At 38.1% G+C, this 20,920-nt stretch overlaps 1 protein-coding gene across 9 annotated transcripts in view; it reads left to right on the forward strand.

Annotated features, from left to right (window-relative positions):
• DLG2 (discs large MAGUK scaffold protein 2) overlaps positions 1 to 20,920 on the forward strand; it is a 1,380,463-nt gene that overhangs the window by 932,209 nt on the left and 427,334 nt on the right. For 5 of the 9 annotated variants that reach the window (XM_039231798.1, XM_039231799.1, XM_039231805.1 and 2 more), the window contains one exon: positions 5,108 to 5,263. The exons of the other annotated variants lie outside the window; for them this stretch is intronic. In XM_039231798.1, coding sequence (XP_039087729.1) covers positions 5,108 to 5,263 — 156 coding nt within the window. The remainder of the gene's footprint in view (positions 1 to 5,107; positions 5,264 to 20,920) is intronic. 9 annotated transcript variants of the gene reach the window in all.

Genomic DNA, 20,920 nt, shown 5'->3' on the forward strand with positions numbered 1-20,920 from the left:
CGCTTCTTCACTGAATAAATGTGAAGTGATGGTGGCATCTGTTTATGCCACCCAGATCCCAGTGACAGCTCATAAACTGGCGTTTCTTGTCTGTCTGGTGGAGAGGTCACAGGGAATATTCACTGCAGGGAAATGCTAAGAATGCTGACTGCTGGCATTAGGACTTCTTGACCCCAGTCCTGAGAAGCCTTTGTGGAGCCCTGTGTCTGTGGGGTGACTGTCACGGGAACAGCAGGCAAGCATTGGTATGGCCAGGCCTGCAGGTGTACGAAACCTGTCCCTCAAGAATGAGTGAACCGTGTACATCAACTACGTAAAGCGCCGTCATTTTCTGACACGGGGTTTCTGTCCTTCTGGATAACCTGTGAGAAGTAATGATGGTGCAAGATTTTAAACATAGTTAGAAGATTCAGAATAACTTAAGGCTTCCTTGAAAGTGCCAGAATTTTTTTTTCATGTATCTCAATAGAGAATGGTTTTAAAAATCCATTTAGACAAAGAAATATTTCTCAAGTACCTAGTTTGTGCCATTTTCTGTGCTCAGACTGTAGTTTGTAGCACTTACTGGATATTGTAGTATGGCCTATATAGTACTTAATACATGGGAGAATCCCAGGACAGTAATGAATCTAGCAGGCAGAAATCTTCCAATATGAATTCAATTTTTAGGCCACAAGAAAGGATATTCTCACTGCTATTTTTAATCTGATTGTGTGGTTGTAAGAGAACATTGTGAATATTGCAGGAAGGTTCTGTCAGGTTTGTCAAGTGTTTTGTTATATTTTGGGGTTTTCTTCTACCCATCTTCTGAGATATCAAGTCTTCTCACAATTAAACTGGCTTTGAAATGTCTACTCGATAGCTAGTGACTGTACAAAACATGTAAATACATAAAGGATGAAAGACTGAATGAGAGGTATAAATGAGCCTGCACTATTAGTAGCTGTATCTCTGCTTTGATCAGACTTTGATCCATGAGTAACTAAGCCTGGGCAAGGAATCAATCCACCATGAAAAAATTCTGGAAATGACTGTAGGCAAAGATAGGAGATCCTTTTTCGACAATTCAAGTTATCTAAGCCTGCACCCAACACCAAATCTATTAAATATGTGAGTCTTGAAATAATATTACATCTATAAAATGATTCCAGAAGTGTATAGGTGAAAGTCTTAAGAGTTCAACACTGGACAAGGTACAGGGCCTTGTCTTGAATTCATTGTAGTGTTCGGAGAGTAATTTTTTTTTCCTCTTAATTTAGTTGAATACAACATGTAGGATATTTTCCTTAATGCATATATTAGCCAGCTTTGATTCTGATAATTTGTTTCAAAATATAGTTCTACTGAGGTGAAGGGACTAGTAGAAAACTGGTAACACCATTTTCTTGATCTGTCACCTCAACAGCGGACTGAGAACATTAAATCAGCCCTCCTGGGCAGAAAGCACAATGTTAACTGAAAGGACTTCACCGTGAGAATATTTTATGACCTAAAAGAAGTTATTAGTTCCCTTATTCTTAAGCACTGCACTGGCAGTTTAGATCAGTTACTATTTTATATATATAATATTTTTTAAAAATATTTATTTCTTTATTTTGAGAGAGAGGCAGAGAGCACGCATGTGCACTTGTGAGGGAAGAGAGGGAGGGAGAACAAGAATCCCAAAAAGGCTCCATTGACAGCAACACGTGGCTTGATCTCACAAACTGTGAGACCTTGACCAGAGCTGAAATCAAAAGTCATATGCTTAACCAACTGGGTGACCCACATGCTCCTATATATAATATTTTTAAATAAAGACTCAATGAGCTCTCTAAAGAGTCATAGGCTCTAAAGAAAATAAAAAAATAGAGTCCTTTATATTTTTCTGTGTATACAAAGGGTGACAGATGGACTTCTGATGTAATTAAATTTACCATCCCCTTATCATAGGCCCCATCTGTATTTATCTCTTTATATTAGATTATCAATCTTACATCTTGCAGGAGTATATCTGTTAACATGAAATCCTGTTCATATAACAAAACAATGACATGAGCATAAACATATTTTATCTCACATAAAAGAAATCCAGACATAGGAAGTCCAGAAGTGGTAGAGTATTGCTCATTATCCTCGGTGTTGTAATGACCATTATGCTCCACTGTCTACGTTGTTTCTTTTTATCCTCAAGGTTGTCTCATGGTCCAAGATGACCATTGACACTCTGGCCATTATATTCAGGCTCTAGGTCAGCAGAGGGAGGAAATGAAAAAGAGCAAAATCACACGGGTCCTAGCTAAGTCTGCTCTCCTTTGCAGCTATCAGCAGAGTCCCACAAAAACCCTTCTGCTCCAATTATACTGGGCTGAACATTTTGACTGGGCCACATCTACCTACAAGGAAGGCTGAGAAATAAAGTTTTACTACAGGAAAAGTGACAAGTGGAAAATTGGCTTTCCCTTAATAAGAAAAAAAAAAGAGTAAATGGGTATTTGGGAGACAACCCAGCCATCTCTGCCACAGCGACTCTATCATAGAGTGGAATATTTGGAGAGTGTCAGGGTTCTTGTGCTAACTTATGCAGAATAATTCCCATAGAGCTCATACACTCCTCCTTCTATCTATTTAATTGACATTTGTGCATCTTATTAATACAAAGTCCATGTCAAGATGAGGGTTTGTGTGAATAACCACATTTTCGGTTCACATTTCTTTTTTTTAAATGTTTATTATTTTTGAGAGACAGAGACAGAGACAGAGCACAAGCAGGGAAATGCAGAGAGAGAATCCAAAGAAGGCTCCAGGCTCCATGCTGTCAACACATAGTCCAATGCGGGGTCCAAACTCACGAGCAGTGAGATCATGACCTGAACTGAAGTCGGATGTTCAACCAAACGAGCCACCCAGGAGCCCTCAAGCCAGTTTTCTTTATCTGACTGGCATCATGGGTCTTTCTGTCTCTAAAACCATCAGAAATATACATAAATCTTCATAAAGCTGAGCATATTAACAAAGCAAAAACAAATCCTTTCCAAAAATCAAGAACAATATCAGATCTGTTTTAAAAGATATATTTCAGTGGATAAGCATCTTTCCTTTTACAGCACTTCATACAGTGTGAATTACTTATAAAAACTGATAAAAACACTTTTTTAGAATAATCTTCCAGCTGCCTTTTTAAAAGGGCTGGCGTTTGTCATTGTGATTTGTGTGAACGCTATACAACTGATAAACAGAAATTGACAAACTTACTAGGTTTTTCTGAAAATGGAGAACTTGACTGAACAAGAATATATGCTAGCCTCCATAAGTGTAATTTTTTTAGCCACTGGCTTAGAGCAAGCCAATTTTATTATGAAGCACCTGATGTTACCACTGAGATATAGTTATTCTGGATGACACAATAAGCCTCTGGATTCCTCCTGTCCACTCCTCAGTCCTTCTACTGTGTTGTAGAAAACAAACAGATCAAGGCATCTCCTGCTACATAGTGGAAGGCACGTGTTAGGGAAGAAATTAATTCTCTCAATGGTATATCTACCCCATGACTGGCCCACAGTAATTCTCTAAATTATGTAAAGTTTCTCCTTAATGCTTTTCTTGTCTCTTTTCTCCCCCGCTCTGTTCATGAAGCATTGACTGAGCAACTATAAGACATTAGGGACAAGTTTGGGGGCTAGAGCTACAGGAACATGACTGTGCTTTCACCGAGTTCACGACCTACACTTCCCATACCTTTGCTCAGGGATATGGCCACCACTTGTCCCCAACGTGTCATGGTCCCAACTGGTTACTCTCTGCCTCACCTGAGTCTGGCCCTGTGGACATTGCCCTGTTTCCTGTCCTGCTCCTTACCTTCCCACACAGACTGCTGGATATTTCTTCCACTTACATTTGGATCTTTTAATTTTTACCTTAAATGGAAGATACTGGTGACAATTTCAGACCATGTGTGAGAGTGTGGTATAGGGATGCCTGAGTAGCTCACTTGGTTGAGCCTCCAACTCTTGATTAGCTCATGTCATGGGCTCACATCATGATCTCCTGGTTTTGTGGGTTCGAGCCCCACGTCAGGCTCCATGCTGACCCTGTGGGACCTGCTTGGGATTCTCTCTTTCTCCCTCTCTCTACCCCTCCCCACTCACACTGTTGTTGTCTCCCTCAAATAAATAAACTTAAAATTTTTGTTTTTAAAAGAGTGGGGTATGGAGTTATGAGATTTTTTTAAATAACCAAGCACTTTGTAGTACATGCATTTTTCTCTAAAGTTATAGCTGAAATTTATCTGATCTTACGATGCATGTTTGTAACAACTAAAAGATGTTGCAATTTTAGATAATGTTTTAGTGTCTAGATTAACTCATTTAATAGAAATTTTACTAAAGTGATTATCCTTTTGATAGAAAACTCTCTGGAACTAATTATTGGGGGGCAATTTATGAAGAATCACTGAGACCATGTAAACAGTTAGATTTCTAGGTAAAGCCAAGCTCCACACCCCCAAAAACTGCAACATAAATTGCCAAGTTTTATCAGTTTATTCATTCATATATGAATACGACAAATATTTATGAAATGTGGACTGACTCTATTTTAAGTGATTAACAAAATAAGTGTAGCCTCTGTTCTCACAAAATTTACAGTGTAGAGAGTGATAATAATAAATTAAATACAACAAACAAGATTATTTCATGCTCAGAAAAAAGTATTATAAAGTATGAACAGGACGTTGTGAAAAATAACAGAATCCTGAACAAAAGGATCAGGAAGGTCTCTATAAAGTTTAAAATTAAGATGAAACCCAAGTTTTAAAAGGAGCCATATTAGAGAATCCCAAAGTTTGGTGTTTCAGACTGCATTATCCAGAAAGGTATGCCATTTTTAAATTGACTTTGACTCCATTGAGGTATCTGGCATATGAACTTGATCATGCCCAATGTCAGCCAAAGTTCTGATTTCTATCCAGAGATACCGTTTCTTAAGAAGACTTTTTCTCCAAAGCTCACAAAGCCTATGGCACTATTTGGGGTGTTCCCTTTGGCATATGGCAAAATGCTGCTAATTGCACAGTTGTTCGGTGTGTATGCTAACCATGGATATCTTTCTCTTCCTCTTGTATCACCAGGCCTCCGGAACCTGTTTACAGCACTGTGAACAAACTGTGTGATAAGCCTGCTTCTCCCAGGCACTATTCCCCTGTTGAGTGTGACAAAAGCTTCCTTCTCTCAGCTCCCTACCCCCACTACCACCTAGGCCTGCTCCCTGACTCTGAGATGACCAGGTACTGCATGCGCTTCCTCACTTCATCTTCTCTAATTGCATGTGCTTCTACAAGGATGAATGGGTAGAATCCACCTCTGCTCACTTCTCTTGCACTTGACATCTTTCTCGGTGGAGAGATGTTCTGATGCTTTAGTGCAATGGGAGAAATTAAGAACATTGCCTTTTCCCCCCTGGTGTGATCACAGAGCACTCAGACATGATCACATGATTTTCTAAATGTTCTTGGTTCCCATGCATTTTTAATAAGGTATTAACTATATTTATTCCAGAAGAATTAATTTTGGAATTTAGTACTATTTTCCTCATACAGAAGGATAAAATAGTGTGTACTCAGTGCATTTTTGAATAATATTTAATAAGCACTTACTATGCTCCAGGCATAACAGAGCCTAAGAAGTAGGTACTGTTATTGCCATTTAATATTTTAATAAAAATATTAAATTAATATCACTACTCAACTGACTCCTTAAGGCATAAAACATCTTGCCCCAAACTTAAGAATTAGTTGGTTCTACCTAACCACAAAGAATTATAACCATTATGGTATGTATCACAGTAGGTGTTTACCACATTCTCTTTATTTAGTTATTTGCATTTTATATTAGAAAACAGAAGTTCAAAGAAGTTAATGTATTGTCCGCAGTATGATATTGCAAATAAATGCTGAGTTCAGGTTTGACTTAGAATGTTTGGAGTCTTTCCACAACTTTGTAAACAAACCATCCTAAGTCTAAAGGTGGGGTATAATTCTGCATCAGTATTCTAAAGTATATGTATGTAAGATAATAAAATCTCATCTTTATACAATAGTCAAATTCCCAGAGAGAAGACAGTAATAAAAGGAAAATCTAGTGTTCCATGAGGTACTTCCAATTCTGCTTTAATCAGGAGATATCAATCATGATGTTCCTACATATAATGAGGGGCTTACCTGGTTATGTTCTCTGATAGAGTACCTTCATGTGTCTTCATAATACTATTAGGACTGTGAAAATATAGATTTTAGAGTAATTCAAAGTGAAAATGGAGAGGTCAAGAGGGTCTTCTTAGAACATCCTCTTTGGGTTTTGGGTTTTTTTCACTTTCAAAGAAAAAGTTAAAAGTCAATTACTGGCCTTTCTAGAGCAGTTAAATAACAAATTTTAATTTTACATAACATCTCTAGACATACATGGGAAAACATATTTTTGGCTACATAATCAGCTAGGGCATTTTCACTAATTTGAAACGATTAAAGCCTAACAGCGTTTGAAAATGCTTTATAAATATTAATTAAATCTTCTTATATTTTTAGCAACTCATAAACACTACTTCTTGGTACAGTGAACTATACAATTTCGATGCAAAGAGGGCCACGTCACCATAGCCATAAGGAAGTGAAAAGGTGCACACATACCTACAATAGTGACTTCCTGGTATTTAGGCATCTGTAATCAGCTATGCAAAGTCAGCTAACACTTACTGAGCTCTCCTCTGTGCCAAGCATTTTGCTAAGTACTGCTTAAGAATTATTTCTTGTAACCCTGACAATCACCTTATGAGGCAGATGTTACCAATATCTCCATTTTACAAGTGGGGAATTCGAGGCCTCAAAGTTATCCGGCATGCCCCAGATCATCCCCTACTAAGTGGTAGGGCTGGGATTCAAACCCAGAGCATCATTATTAGCACCTGCATCAGCATAGGCATGATGGCAGAGACATCATTGCTTGCTGGAAAGATTCTCCACCCATTTAACTTTTTCTTTCCTCTCTCTGTTTTTATCCTCCTTCTCACCTCCCTTCTGGCTCAGTGTCAGTGAATCTTTTTTCTATCCATGCTTTTTTTTTTTTTTTTGATGACCCTAAAAGTTGCATTTCTTGCATCCTACTGGAGATTTTGATGGATCCCTCTCTTAAAACTCAAAACTAGGCAGATGGTAGAATCTACTGTTTATGTAGATCTGCCAGATACAATTCTTTTTCAGTTTACTTTCGGTAATTTTTATTATGAAGACTATGGGGTTTCTTTTTGTGTTTTTCCCAAATTAAGAAAAATTATGGTATAATATGGAATATGTCTTTTTCAAATTACATACCTTCAGTAATCCTATACACCAGTCTCCAACCCTCACCCTCCTTTGCCCCACTGGGGATTCTATTTTCTAGTCTGATTCTGTCCCCTTCTTTTTCCCCTTCCTTCTTTTTTCTTTCATAGTTTATCTTTCATTTCAAAAGATAAGTCACACATATGTGTACATATATATACACCTACCTGTATGCACATATATATACATGCATTTTAGTGACATTGTCACCGATACACTGACACTGAAATTCTTGATTTCACCCCACTTTGCTCCCCTTTCACACTTTTCCAACTCAGTAAATGGCACATTCACCCACCTCATTATTCAAGCCAAAACTTGAGAATATACCTAAACCTTTTTTCCCTTTCACCCACTGATCTGTCTTTAAGCGCGATTGATTCGACCTCCAAAATGTGTCTCCAATCTATTCACATTCCTCTATGTCTATTTCCACCACTTGAACCCACACCTCTATTGTCTCCCACCTATACACAATAAATAGCCTCGTAATGGGTCTCACATTTCTGCTGTTGTCCTGAATTATGCTCAGCGCAGCCAAGGTGATCTGTTAAAAATATGGATCACATCTCTTTCTCTTCTTTTGCATTAGTATAAAATGCAAAGTCACTGATACAGCATCTAATCTCTGCATGACCTAGCCTCTGCCTGCCTCTTAAACATCTCATTTCACTCTCCCCTTTGCTGATCACACTATTCACATTCACAAAATGCACTAAATCTCTTTCTATTTCAAGTGCTTCACAAATGCTCTTTCCCCAAACTGAAAAGCTCTTCCTACACTATGCCTTATTAACTTCTGGTCATCTTAGATGGAAGCTTCAATTGTATTTGCTCAGAAAAGCTCCCTGAAAGAGAAAATCTGGTCCTTATTATATTGTCCCCCCCTATTTTTCCAGTAAGACTCAAGCAATTTATAATTATATATTTATTTGTATGATTTTGAAACCAAACTCCCATGTCACACTCTGTGCTGCAAGCTCACTGAGTGGAATTGTGTCTGTTTTGTGCTCTGCTATCCCCCTAACACTTAGCACAGTGTCTGGCACAGCAGCAGCTCCAAACTATTAAGGAACTAAATAAACATAGAAATAAGATCTGCAGTTGAGCAGACAGATCCCTGTTTTGGGAACACATCATGGTTAAAGCTGTTCTTTACTCAGGTCTTAGTGGGTATATAAAACAGCTCCAGGAGTGAATGAATCTAGACATGGGCACAGATAACAGCAGACTAGAACTTTCTTTGTGTGAGCACTTTCATCTTAAATGATCTCAATGGTCAGTACGTTATTAATGCATTAGGTGACTGTTCTTCATGAAAACTGAATAATTCCTTTCAGAGATTATAGACTTCCTCTGCAATGGGAAACACTACTCTGAGCAGATGTTTCTTGAAATGCAGCCTATTATTCAAGGGGAAGCGGGGGGCGGGGGGAGTTCAAGGATTCTGGTTCTATTTATGACACTATCACTTGCATTTTCCACTGTGACCTTAAATAATCTGTAGAATCTCAGAGGTACATGAATACTTAGAATTTGATAGACAAGCCCTTATTCAACTCTATAATGATAAGGAACTCAAACCGCTGTCTTTATGAGTGTGTATCTTCTATACGTAGATTAGAATGTATGTTTCTGTCATAGATTAAAATATAAGCTAGCCCTGTGACAGTTAGCATGTAAAACCACCCCTATATGTGCACCAGCTTACTCCCTAATTGGCATTCAGAAGAATGGAGGCAAGTCAGCAGAAGCGAGGGGAGCCAGTCATCTCTATCCTGTGCATTTCAATGAGAACACCCAAATTTTCAGCACTTTGATTTGATAGCAAACATCCAGGAATGAATTAATTGTATACACAATTACTTCTGTAACATCATTTCAAAGAAAGCAAAGAAGTTGAAAAGGAAAAGTCTTTAAACTACTTGGCACAGTGTCAGCTCCTAAGGCTGCAGATTATATTTAGAGTAATTGACTTTTCAGACCTTAAAAAAGCAAGAAACGGGCAGAACCTGGAATCAAACTAAAATTTGGAGCTCTATGAAACACAAATGGGATTGCTCTGGGGCTTCTGCTTATCCAGTACATCTTTCTCTTAAAAAAAAAAGTTTTTGATGTTGTAATTGGTTTTTCTACTTGGGAGAATGGCACATTATTCAGCTTTTGATATTCCTAGGGCAAGGAGAATACTACTTTTGTCTTCTCAATACATATGGCACATTTCCGTTTGTCCTTTTACATAGGTTGTCCTAATTATTGTTATTTTGTAGTTGGTATACAGAGACTGAGAGACCAGATGAAGACTAAAGTATATTGGCAGATTTGGGGTAGGAAGTAGACTCTGAGGCATTATATGATCATAACACATATTCACTCACTGAAGGTTATATATTCATGGAATTTCTGCTAGGTTCTAGGCATTATCCTGGATGCTGGAGGCTCAAAGGTGAATAAGATACCATCCATCCTTTTCCTCAAACAGTTCAATGACATGTAAATGAAGTCATTCCTATGCATTATGATGTATATAGGCTAAAGGCTCTCAGTTTCTCTAGTGTTCCTAAACTCAAAGTAACTAAAATCAGACTAGAGTAAGAGGTAGTGATAGAAGCAAGCATGATCTTACACTGTCCCTTCTGCACAAGGTGCATATACACAGGAATGTTCTCCACTCATACTTTGTTTCATTAATTCCTGATATTTGTAAGAAGCTATTTTTGAGAAACTTGCCATTACCTTCTCAAGGGTCCACTTTCAAATCTAGCTTATAACTATTCTCTACAGAGCTCAGAATACATATATAATTCACTCCCTTTGTAGGATTCATAGAGTTGGCAGCCTTAAGCCATTCCAAGCCTTGGAACATAGAGCAAGATCTTTATCTCACAAGACCTCAGCCTCTTGCTTGTCTTTGGCAAGCTTTCTCTCCTTGTAAAATCATAGAAAATTTATGTGGGCCTTTAATGTTTTAACTGTCTTGAAGTCTGTAAAACTAAATCAGTTATAACCTCTAGACATAATGCTATAATAGAAGTACACATGAGTCTCTAAAGGTAAGGAGGGGAGGACATATCTGACTCTGCCTCTGTTTCTCTTAAAGTCTTCATAAAGAAACTGAGCTCTTTAGTCAGTGAGGGAAGAAGTGTGTTCAAAGTAGAAGTGCAGCCCAGAGTTAAGGCCCACAGTGTATAAAAGCATAGTGTACTCTGGGATTCCTGGCATTACCATGTGGCTGGGGGTTGTTGGATGGGTGATGAAGTTTCAGTTAGTTTCACAGGCTGCTGCAGTTCAGCAGAAAATTTTGGACTTTATCCTGCAAACTGAGGAGCTGGTTCAAGAGGATTAAAACTGAGAAAGGACATAATTTGACTTGTGTTTTTAGAGAAATCACTCAGTCATCTGTGTCTGAAGGCAGGAAGATTAGTTAGCATATCCACCACAGTTGAAATCATGAAGAATTGAACCGAAGCTATAGAGAGAAACATAAATGGATTCAGAATTATTTATCAGATGAAATGGGTGGTATTTAGTGATTGTTGCAAGGGAAAGACTTTTCTGGCTTGGGTTATTCACTAGCTGATTACATTGCCTCTTCTCAGACAGTGAGCACTCTTGTGCACAATAAATGTGTTTTTCTCATAATAAGTGTATTTAAACTTAAAACTCTGTAGAAAGAGTTTTAAGTTTTCCTCAATGGAAGGAAAAGAAGCCAAAGTATTCTAGAAGGTCTCTTCTCTGCAGAAGGAAACTCAATGGAAGGAAAGGGAGGCAAAGTATTCTAGAAGGTCTCTTCTTTGAGATGGTAGCAACCCAATGGCATTGGGGAGGTGGGGAATTATGTCCAGACTGTCTAGGTTCGAGGCCTTCCTTTGGTCATACTAGTCACTTAGGTTTATCTAACCCCTTTATCTTTCTCAGAACCTCAAATCACTCATCAAAAAAGTGGGGGAGGGGATAATCCTATCTGTGCTGTTCTAATAGGATTATTGTGAGGATCAAGGGAAATGGAGCAAGTGAATTTTTTATCTAGGCACTATCCATGTAAGTCATTATTAATTGTTTCCATATGCTCGTTCTGTTTTCAAACCTCGCACTCATGTATATTTATTTTTAGTGCTATCACAAATCAGGTGAAAAATATTTGTCAGCATAGGTAAATCCCCTGAGACCATAGGAAAGCTGTTGATGCTGATTTTATCACTCTTAGCAGCAATCCTTCCTGTCACCATAGGCAAAGTCACATACTTTTCCTTTTATTAATACATGTATAGGTTCCCTGTAAAATGTGGCTTATTTCTAAAGCTATATGTGCCTTCATGCTTCTATGAGGTAATTTTCTTTTTTATCTACTCATGTAGCAGCATCTCTATCTTGCAGGTGCCTTTTTGGAATGTAGACAAAATAACACTCTCTGAAATACAGATTAGTAGCTAGACACTTTACAGATGTATGTTACTATTCCTAAGAATCTCAACAATCTTGCAAGGTGTGGGTTTTGATCTAGCATGAGGAGGGGTCAGGACTCTAATCGGGGCATGCCCACACCCAAACTTAGGCTCCCACGGAGGCTTACTTCCTCTCTCACATGCACACCATGGCTTCTCACACAGTCCTTCGTATCGCCTATACACTCTACCACCAATCTGCAGATCCTGAAAGAGAATTGAAAGCTTGTGCACAAAATTTAATCTGGGAAATAGCACCATGAAAAAAAAAGAAAGAAAGACACTTAACAAATCATTGACCTTCTTATGCCCTTAAAAGGCTGATAAAATCTTAAAGAATTCTTAATTTCATTTTTAATTAAAACTTGGAGAGGAAACCCTCTGGGGCATGGCTCATAAGGCATAGCCCCTTCCTGGTTTATGCAGCAGCTTCTTCAAAGGCCTTCACCGCCTTTTTGAAGTGGTGATCACTAAGCCCAATCTGAATTAAGGAAAGTAAGGAGAGATTAATTGCCTCCCACAAAGTTACAGAGGCTGCTCTTGCCACATTTCACTTTATAGCTTCTTCTTTCCACAAAGTGATATATGCAAGGGTTCACACTGAAAAAGCCACCCCTTGCTTTGAATTTAAAGCATTCTGTATGTAGATACATTTTTTAAAAATATACCATTTATTGTTGCCCTTCACTCTTTTTTTTTTTTTCATTATTATTATCAGGGAAGGGGCGTTCTTTCATTAAGAATTCAAAAAAAAAGTTTTTAAAGCCCATTTAAAATTACATTGTAAGTGTAAAGAGGGAAGGAAAGCAGAGAACTCACCCTGTTCCAAAAGTTCTCATTTACTCTTCACAGCACACCCTGTCAGTCGAGAGTAGCAGGCTTGGAAGAGCTGAGAAATGAACCCAGACTGGTCTGATTCCAAAATTCCCATTCTGTGATATTCAAATAACTCTGTAATGAAACAATCTGAGTTTACTTTTTTTTTTAAAGCCAGATTATTTATCTGAGATGCTATGACTATTTCCCCTTTAGTTTTAGTATGTCATTTTTGTGTTTGGGGAACAATCTTCGTATTTTCTTTAGTAACCATTATATTATTGAGTAGCAATAAGAGATTGAAGAATACACATAATTTCAAAAGCAGTCCTCTCTGCAGGCAAAGTAGCTGTGAGAAAATGCTGTGAAAAATCACTATAGCAACAGATTATAGGAACTCAGAAAGAATCAAGAGAGTAACATTAAGCCTTAACACCCACAGCATAGATGTTAATTAAAACCACTAACATGTAGTGAGTGGTTTTATGTGCTAGGCACTATTTCATATTTTTATATGTATTAACTCATTTTATCTTCACAACAGCCTATGAAATAGGTGTGATTCTTCCAATTTTACAGAAAAATCATGGTGTGTGTTTTAGCAAATGGCAACGGTGGGATGAGTCAGTTGCAATTGAACACATCAGGGCTTAACACTTAGAATATTAATTTTTATTAGGTGATATTCTTTGTTTGTTTCATTTACTTTTGTACTCCCTGTGCCAAAAATGGCTCTCAGCATGTATTATTAATAGTAATAGTGGTGATGATGATGATGATGATCAAGAAGAAGAAGAAGAGGAAGAGAAAGAGGAGGAGGAGGAGGAGGAGGAGGAGGAAGAAGAAGAAGAAGAAGAAGAAGAAAATAATAGTCACTATTATTTATATAACCTTATTACCTGCCAGGATGCACTTTATACAGATTAGCTCATTAATCCCCCACAGCAATCCTGGTGTGGTTATTATCCCCAGTTTGCAAGTGAAGAAATTTGGTCTAGAGAGATTGAGTGATCTGTTTAAGTTCACACGGATAGAATTTGAATCTAAGCAGGCTGGCACCAGAATCCGGGCTTTCAAATGTATTCAATCAATATCCACAGAATGTTCTTCTTATCACACATAACGCTCCTCAAGTATTAAATTCTGTTTGAGAAAAAAAGTACATGTCATTTAACCGTAGTCAAATTTCAATATATTCTGTTTGAGAAAGAAAAAAAGTACACTTCATTTAAATATAGTCAAAATTGGATAGATAGATAGATAGATAGATACGTAGATAGATACATAGATAGATAGATGGATGGATGGATGGATGGATAGATAGATAGATAGATAGATAGATAGATAGATAGATAGATAGATAAGGTGGTAGATCGATAACTATATAGTTAAGAATGTGCACTGTAGAATCAGAGGGCAGGGTTATCCTGCCTCCTCAACTCCCCGGTTGTATAAACTGGAGCAAATAACAACTACTCTGAACTTTTGTATCCTCATTCTATATAATAATAATAATTGTAGTATCCATTTCATGGGGTTGCTGTAAGGATTTAATAAGGTTCCATGTAAAGTGTTAAAAGCAATGCCAAATAAATATAAAGTGCCCCCATTAACATTACCATCATTAACATGTGTGTGTACATGAAACACATGGATATATTATGTTACCTTAAGTAGATAGCTTAAGCTAAAGAGCAAATGAATTCTTATTAAGGGACTGTTGTACAAAGCTACTACTCTCATTCATAGCCTGATGGTGAGGCCAGTGAATTGTAAAGGGAGATGAATGTTAGGACTGGCCCTATGGGAGGAGGGGCTGTGGAAGACTACTTATATTTATACAGAGATCTAAGTAATTTAGAATGCAGAATTTTGTTTTGATTAAGGGATCAAAATTTACCTCTCAGAGCAGAGAAAGTAAATCTTCCATTTCAACTCTTTAATTCAGTTTTGTAGACCTTAAGCTCATATGAAGTTTAAAGGATCTCTTGAACAGGGTTTTTTAAGTCAGTAGGGATGTGTGTTCCAAATTGAATACTGAAACCTAAAATCACTCTCTTCTTGAGAAAATGAATGCATCAGAGGGTAAAGAGGATTTTTATGGCTTGCTTGAAAAGGGAGGAGGATATAGTGAGCCTCTCTAATCAAGCCAGAGCCTTTGTTCAAATGTTAAAAAGTCTCCCCTTCTTCAGGAGGAAGGACAAAATGTTCAGGGCATGTCACAAAATGTGACATGATAAACAGAATTCAGGTGGTATTTCAGCCCTTGCTCCTTCCCGTGCCCAAATGTTTTAGTGAGCAACCTGATCAACATAAGGGATTGGCCCAGGCCGAAGATGGGAATGGTGCTGAAAGGGGAGAATCTAATTTATCTTAGTTATTTTTATCTCTAGCAAATGCATTCTAGCGTTCTGCTTCCTTTCTTATGCCTTTGCCATAATTGCAAGGATCTTGTCCTGTCCAACCTTTATGTGTTCCAAATGAGGAAACTGTCACTCAGACCACAAATACGTATTAAGTTTCTATTATACGGTTGGTACTTCTGGGGATAGATAATCCAAACATAGTTGCACCCTACTCTCAGGAGGTTTAGGGACCACTGGGCCCAGTAGGTTTCTGGTAATATATTTTTTTTAAAAGCCTAGAAATTTATTATGGATTGCATTTTTCAAATATATGTGGATTTTAGTTAGCCTTGAACCTTATTTATTTTGGACCCGTCCTTATTTCTCCTGGATATCACAGTTATAAGTTTGTATTTATAGGTTTTCAGGCATTCAGACCTTTGTCATGTGAAATCTGAAGGCCAGGTGACAGCCCAGATTTCCTTCCAACTCTCACGTGATAGGTTACTTGGTAAGTTCTTACATCTTGCTATCACTGGAATCTGTGGTCCTTGTAAGGAGGCCTTAGGACATAAGGGAAAGGGCTTTGTGACAAAAAAAAAAAAAAAAAAAAGGCTCTGACTGGATTACTACCAGTATAAATGCCAGAATTCTGAGACTCTCCTCTCCTTCTCTATAGTCTCTTAGTGACGCAGGAGTCGTCCGGGACAACCATTTCCATACTTGTACAGGACAATCTCTTCCCACAGTTTCCCCTTAGGACTTCCATTACTCCTAACAAATTTAGTCTCCTCACCTTTGTCACCATCTCCACCCCTTAGAACAATGTTAGTTCAGATGTAGATCTCCGTTTCCACTGTTGTTCACATTGGCACTTTCTGCCTAGATCAGACTTGTAGCAGCTGGGCAGTGTCTGTCACGGTCGCCATCCTTCTTACCATCCCTGTTTCTCTTCCTGCCATCCATAGCAGCTCTGTTCCTGTCCCACCAGATTCCCTGGCCTGATTTTCATATTGGAACCGTTTTTTCCGAGACCCTTGCAGCCCTAAAAAACAGCCTCTAATCCAGACTCTGTCCGGCAGAAACACACAAAAGACAGACTTTTCTTAGTTGAGGAGCTTTAATATACCGTTTCTGGAATACCAAACTTTTTTTCAGAAGATGATCTACTTTTTAAAACCCCAAAGTTAAAAAAGTATAATAAGAGGGATGGGGTTAGTGACTGTGGGGACTCAGGATGGGGAGGTGGATGGATACCTTCTCCAGTGATGTGTCAGGCATTTGTTGGCATCTAGTTTTTCAAGGCTTTCTTACACCTCTAGTCAGAGACCTCCTGTAAATCACAACTCTACATTACCAGTTGTCTTTCCTGAGTCTCCATCTAATAAGCATATAGTGTTGGTTTCTTCTCTCCCTTGTCTCTAAACTACCTTTCAATGTATTTCATGTTCTTGATATGCCATCCAATGAGACCCCTCTTGTGGAGTACCACGGGGTCCCCTCTGTTTCCTGAGGTCAACAAGTGGAAATCTACATATGTCCAAGACTCAGGCTCTTTCTAACCCCATATCTACCCTCTCCAGTTGTTGCAGCCTTCAGACCCTTCCTTTCTTCTTGCTACATCCAAAGTCAGCTAGTAAAGGAGGAGCTTGCAAATGATCTTTAATTCTTCTTCATGCACTTCCATCCCGTGATGGCCAGGGGAATAATGAACTTCAAGAATAGTCCAAGTCCATTCACAAATTTCCCTCTAGTAATAACTCTGTCTGACATGAAAACAAGATGTCTCTCTGTGACTTCTTTTTGGGTAAGAACCATGTTATGTATTGACCATATGACACATGAGCACGTAGTATGCATTCAGTGGAATGACAAATGGTGGATGTTCACCTAGAACAATGACTCACATTTCAAAGGATGAATTCACATATAGTGAAAGCTCTTCTCTAGGCTGAGGGCAATGCATGGAAGAGTTGGTAGTTGGAGAAGAATCCTTCCCTCTCGATCATATTTCACCTTTATTGTCTCAGGAGAAGGTGATGAATGCAGTTTTTTTTCTGAGATTTCTGATTCAGGCCACAGAAGCAGATTTTCTTTGTCCCACCTCTTGTGCACTGTACCATATATTGTTTACTTTTCGTTAATGTCTGTTTCATTTGTACTCTGCATATGTGCTCTAGAGAGACACATCGTATATGGATACCTCAAACATGTCTTAGAGGGGTTAGATCATTGAAATATGCACTGCTAGACTTTCAGAAATGGAATCAAGGTCCATAGTAAGCAAACCTCTCAGCAAGTCCAATTGACCCTGTGAAAGGTAATAAAACAAAAATCAATTCAACAAACTTAGAAGATGGAAAAGGCACAGATTAAGACTTGCAAAAAAACTTTATTTTCAGCACCAGTCACTGCAAGTTTGCTTAGCATGCTAAGTAAATGTCAGTGCTTGGCAAGGTGAGAGTAATTGCCATTCTCTTCCTTTAATGTTCCTTCCACTGACTCTAAAGAAAAAGAAATTGAAAGTAGCATGTGTTGCAAATAAACTCAAAGCTAACAGTATGTCCTCAGGGCAGTCAGTATCATTAAATCATAGAATGCTTTAGTAAAGGAAAGGGTTAGGGAAGATTGACCCCAACTACTTAAAGCTTTTTGAGAAAATATGTCCAGAAAAATTAAGAGACTTACCCAAGTCACACAAGTAGTTTGTAGCAGACTTTGATCAGAGATGTCAGGAGCCAGTGCTTTTTCTCCCATGCCAGCTTCTAATTATAACACAATCTTCCAGAATGTTTCAGACTAAGAACTACTACGTATCACAGACCAAACCTGGAAGGAAACAGAACTGTAACTTCAGGATAACAGTATTTACCTCGGGGAAGAATGATTGGAATGAGGAAAGAAATTTGTTACCTTTTACTTCATACATCTTTAAATTGTTTTTATTGTTCATGATCATGTTTAAATTTTGTTAGTAAAAACTGAATTTAAGAATCTACCATTCAGGCTCAGCAGTTCCACTGCTAGGTGTAAACCCAAGAGAAATGAAAACATATGTCCACAAAAAACTTATATATAATGTTCATAACAGCTTTATTCATAATAGCCAGAAGGTGGAAACAATCCAAATGGAGCAATAGCATGTGATATATCCATACAATGGAAAGTTATTCAACCAGAAAAAAGAATGAAGTACTGGGGTGCCTCTGTGACTCAGTCAGCTGAGCATCTGTCTTCAACTCAGGTCATGATCTCACGGTTTGTGAGTTGTAGCCCCACATTGGGCTTTGTGCTGACAGCACAGAGCCTGGAGCTTGCTTCAGATTCTGTGTCTCCCTCTCTCTCTGCCCTTCCCTGGCACATGGTCTTTCTCTCAAAAGTAAACAAGCATTAAAAAAAATATTTTTTAAAGAATGAAGCAGTGACATGGATGAACCTTGAAAACATGTAAAATGAAAAAGGCCAATCACAGAGGACCACACATTCTGTGATTCCATTTATATAAAGTGACCACAGAGGGCTTACCTACAGAATCAGAAAGTAGGTAGTGATTCTCTGGAGTTGAATGGGAAGGCAGCAGGAATTGAGTGCCTGGTACTGGTATGGAATACCTTTTGGGAGTTATAAAAAATGTTTTAAGGGGTGCCTGGGTGGCTCAGTCAGCTAAGTGTATGACTCTTGATTTCAGCTCAGATCATGATCTTATGTTTTGTGAGATTGAGCCCCATGTCAGGCTCTGTGCTGACAATGAGGACCCTGCTTGAGATTCTCTCTTTCCCTCTCTCTCTGCCCCTTCCCTTCTCTCTGTCTCTTTCTCTCTCAAAATAAATAAATAAGCTTAAAATTTTTTTTAATTTAACTAGATTGTAATGATAGTTGCACAATTCTGTTAATATATCAAAAGCTACTGAATGATTCATGTTACATGGGTAGATTTATGGTATGTGAATTATGCTGTTAAAATTCCCTTTAAAAGTTAAATAATTTCCATAGCAACATGAAACTAAGATGATGTCATTATAATATCAAATATTCAGACAAAAATAACAGAAAAAACACTTAAAAATTTAGATGGTTTTCCTACCCTGTGACAGATAACTCAGTAACTATCCAGAGGATTTTTAGAGGTCTTTAGACTTTTCACATTTTTAATAGGGCTCTAGCTCTCATTTACTAAATACCAACTTTGGATGTTAGGTGTTCTACAAGCATAATCACTAACCCTCACAATAAATCTGCAAAGTAGGTATTTTTATCCCTACTTATGAAACTAATAGCTGGCAGAGCTGACATTTGAACCCAGTTCCACATGCTTTTACTAGACCTCAGCCCTCATCCCATTATATAAAAGAAACAATCCTTAAAACACTTCTTCCTAACTAGAGGAATTGTCTACACTCTCTCCCTTCCTTTCATCCATTCACTCTTCAGAGTTCTGCAGCCAAGTGTCACCTCAGACCTCCATGAAATTATTCTCACCAACATCACTAAGATTCTGTTTCTAAATCCAGTGGAAACTTCTTAGTCCTCATTGTATTGTATCTTCTGTACACTTTCTCTATTACTTTCTCCTTCATGAAAACTTTTTTTTTATTATAATTAACAATTCCACTTCCAGACTCATCAATCTTCTTACATTTCCAACTTTCTCTCATCCCTCTCCTTAGACATCTCCTCTTCTCCTCACCCCTTATTTGTCCCTTCCACCAGCGATGCCTTCTCTTTTGGTTCAGTATACCCTTCCTGGCACAATACCCTCACATCCACAGATGGGGTTCCCAATATGTGCTTGTTTCTCCTATATCTATATCTGTAGCCAGGTCTTTCATTGATTCTATCCTCACACATCTCTATACCTGCTGGACATCTATCCTCAAATGCCCTAAGACACATCAAAAATTATGCTTATCATCTTTATTTTTAGATTGTTGTCTGTGGTTATATCCACTGCATAATGGCTATTAATAATCTGGAGTAATATTTAAGAGCATGTGCTTAGGTTCAAACTCTGGCCCTATTTCTCACTAACTGTGTGATCTCTCTATGCCTTAGTTTTCTGATCCGTAACATGGGGATAATAAATGTATTTAACTCACAGAGTTGTCCTAAGGAATTAATGAGCTTACACATGAAAAGTGCCTGCCACGTAATAAACTCAGTATTTCTATGGTTCTAGCACCAAGACATTTTCCAAGATTCCTCCTCCTGCTTTACTGTAAGTTGATCTCTAAGTGTCTTATCAATATATCTTTAGTTCTTGAATGATTTAAACCTTGAACTCTTGAATAATTCTTCCACAGTCTTTCGCTGTTGCCTCTACTCGAGATCCATCTACAGTCATTGCTCATCTGAATTACCACTAGTCTCCACCACAAGCTGTCTGTACTTTTGATCTATTCACCATACTGTAGCCCATGTGGGGCCTTCTAAACTACACAGCTGATTTTGTCCCGGCCTTGACTATTCGTCTCACATGCCTGCCTTTCATTCAAATCCAGTCTTCTTGAAGTTCCTGAGAAAGAGAGAGGGAAAAAAAGACAAAACAACAACAACAAAAAATAGTGTCTCCCTATTTTCAGATCCTGCCTTATGTTTCTCCCATTCTTAAACTCCTGCTGTCTAAGCAAGCACATATAGCACTCACCTGGGCATCTCAATCTCGGCTCCCACTCACAGATCTCTTTACCTGGGGAACTAACAAGCCCGAAAACACATCCTGTGTGGTACCCCTGGAAGCCTCTTTTTGATGCTCTCAGCCTGGGTAGGGGAGTCCTCCTGCTTAAATTATTACTGTTAAGACTATTTGATTTCCTTGTCTGTTTTATCAGCTGAACTGAGCCTTTTGAGCTCAGGCACCATGTTCTAATAACTTCCTGTATTCTTGGTGTCCAGCAATGTACCTAACAAGTATTAACTCTTGATGTAAAAAAAAAAAAAAAGACAACAAAATTATTTAAATCATT

This window comes from Hyaena hyaena, unplaced genomic scaffold (assembly GCF_003009895.1).
Source record: "Hyaena hyaena isolate Hyena2069 unplaced genomic scaffold, ASM300989v1 scaffold_59, whole genome shotgun sequence".
Lineage (NCBI taxonomy): Eukaryota > Metazoa > Chordata > Mammalia > Carnivora > Hyaenidae > Hyaena > Hyaena hyaena.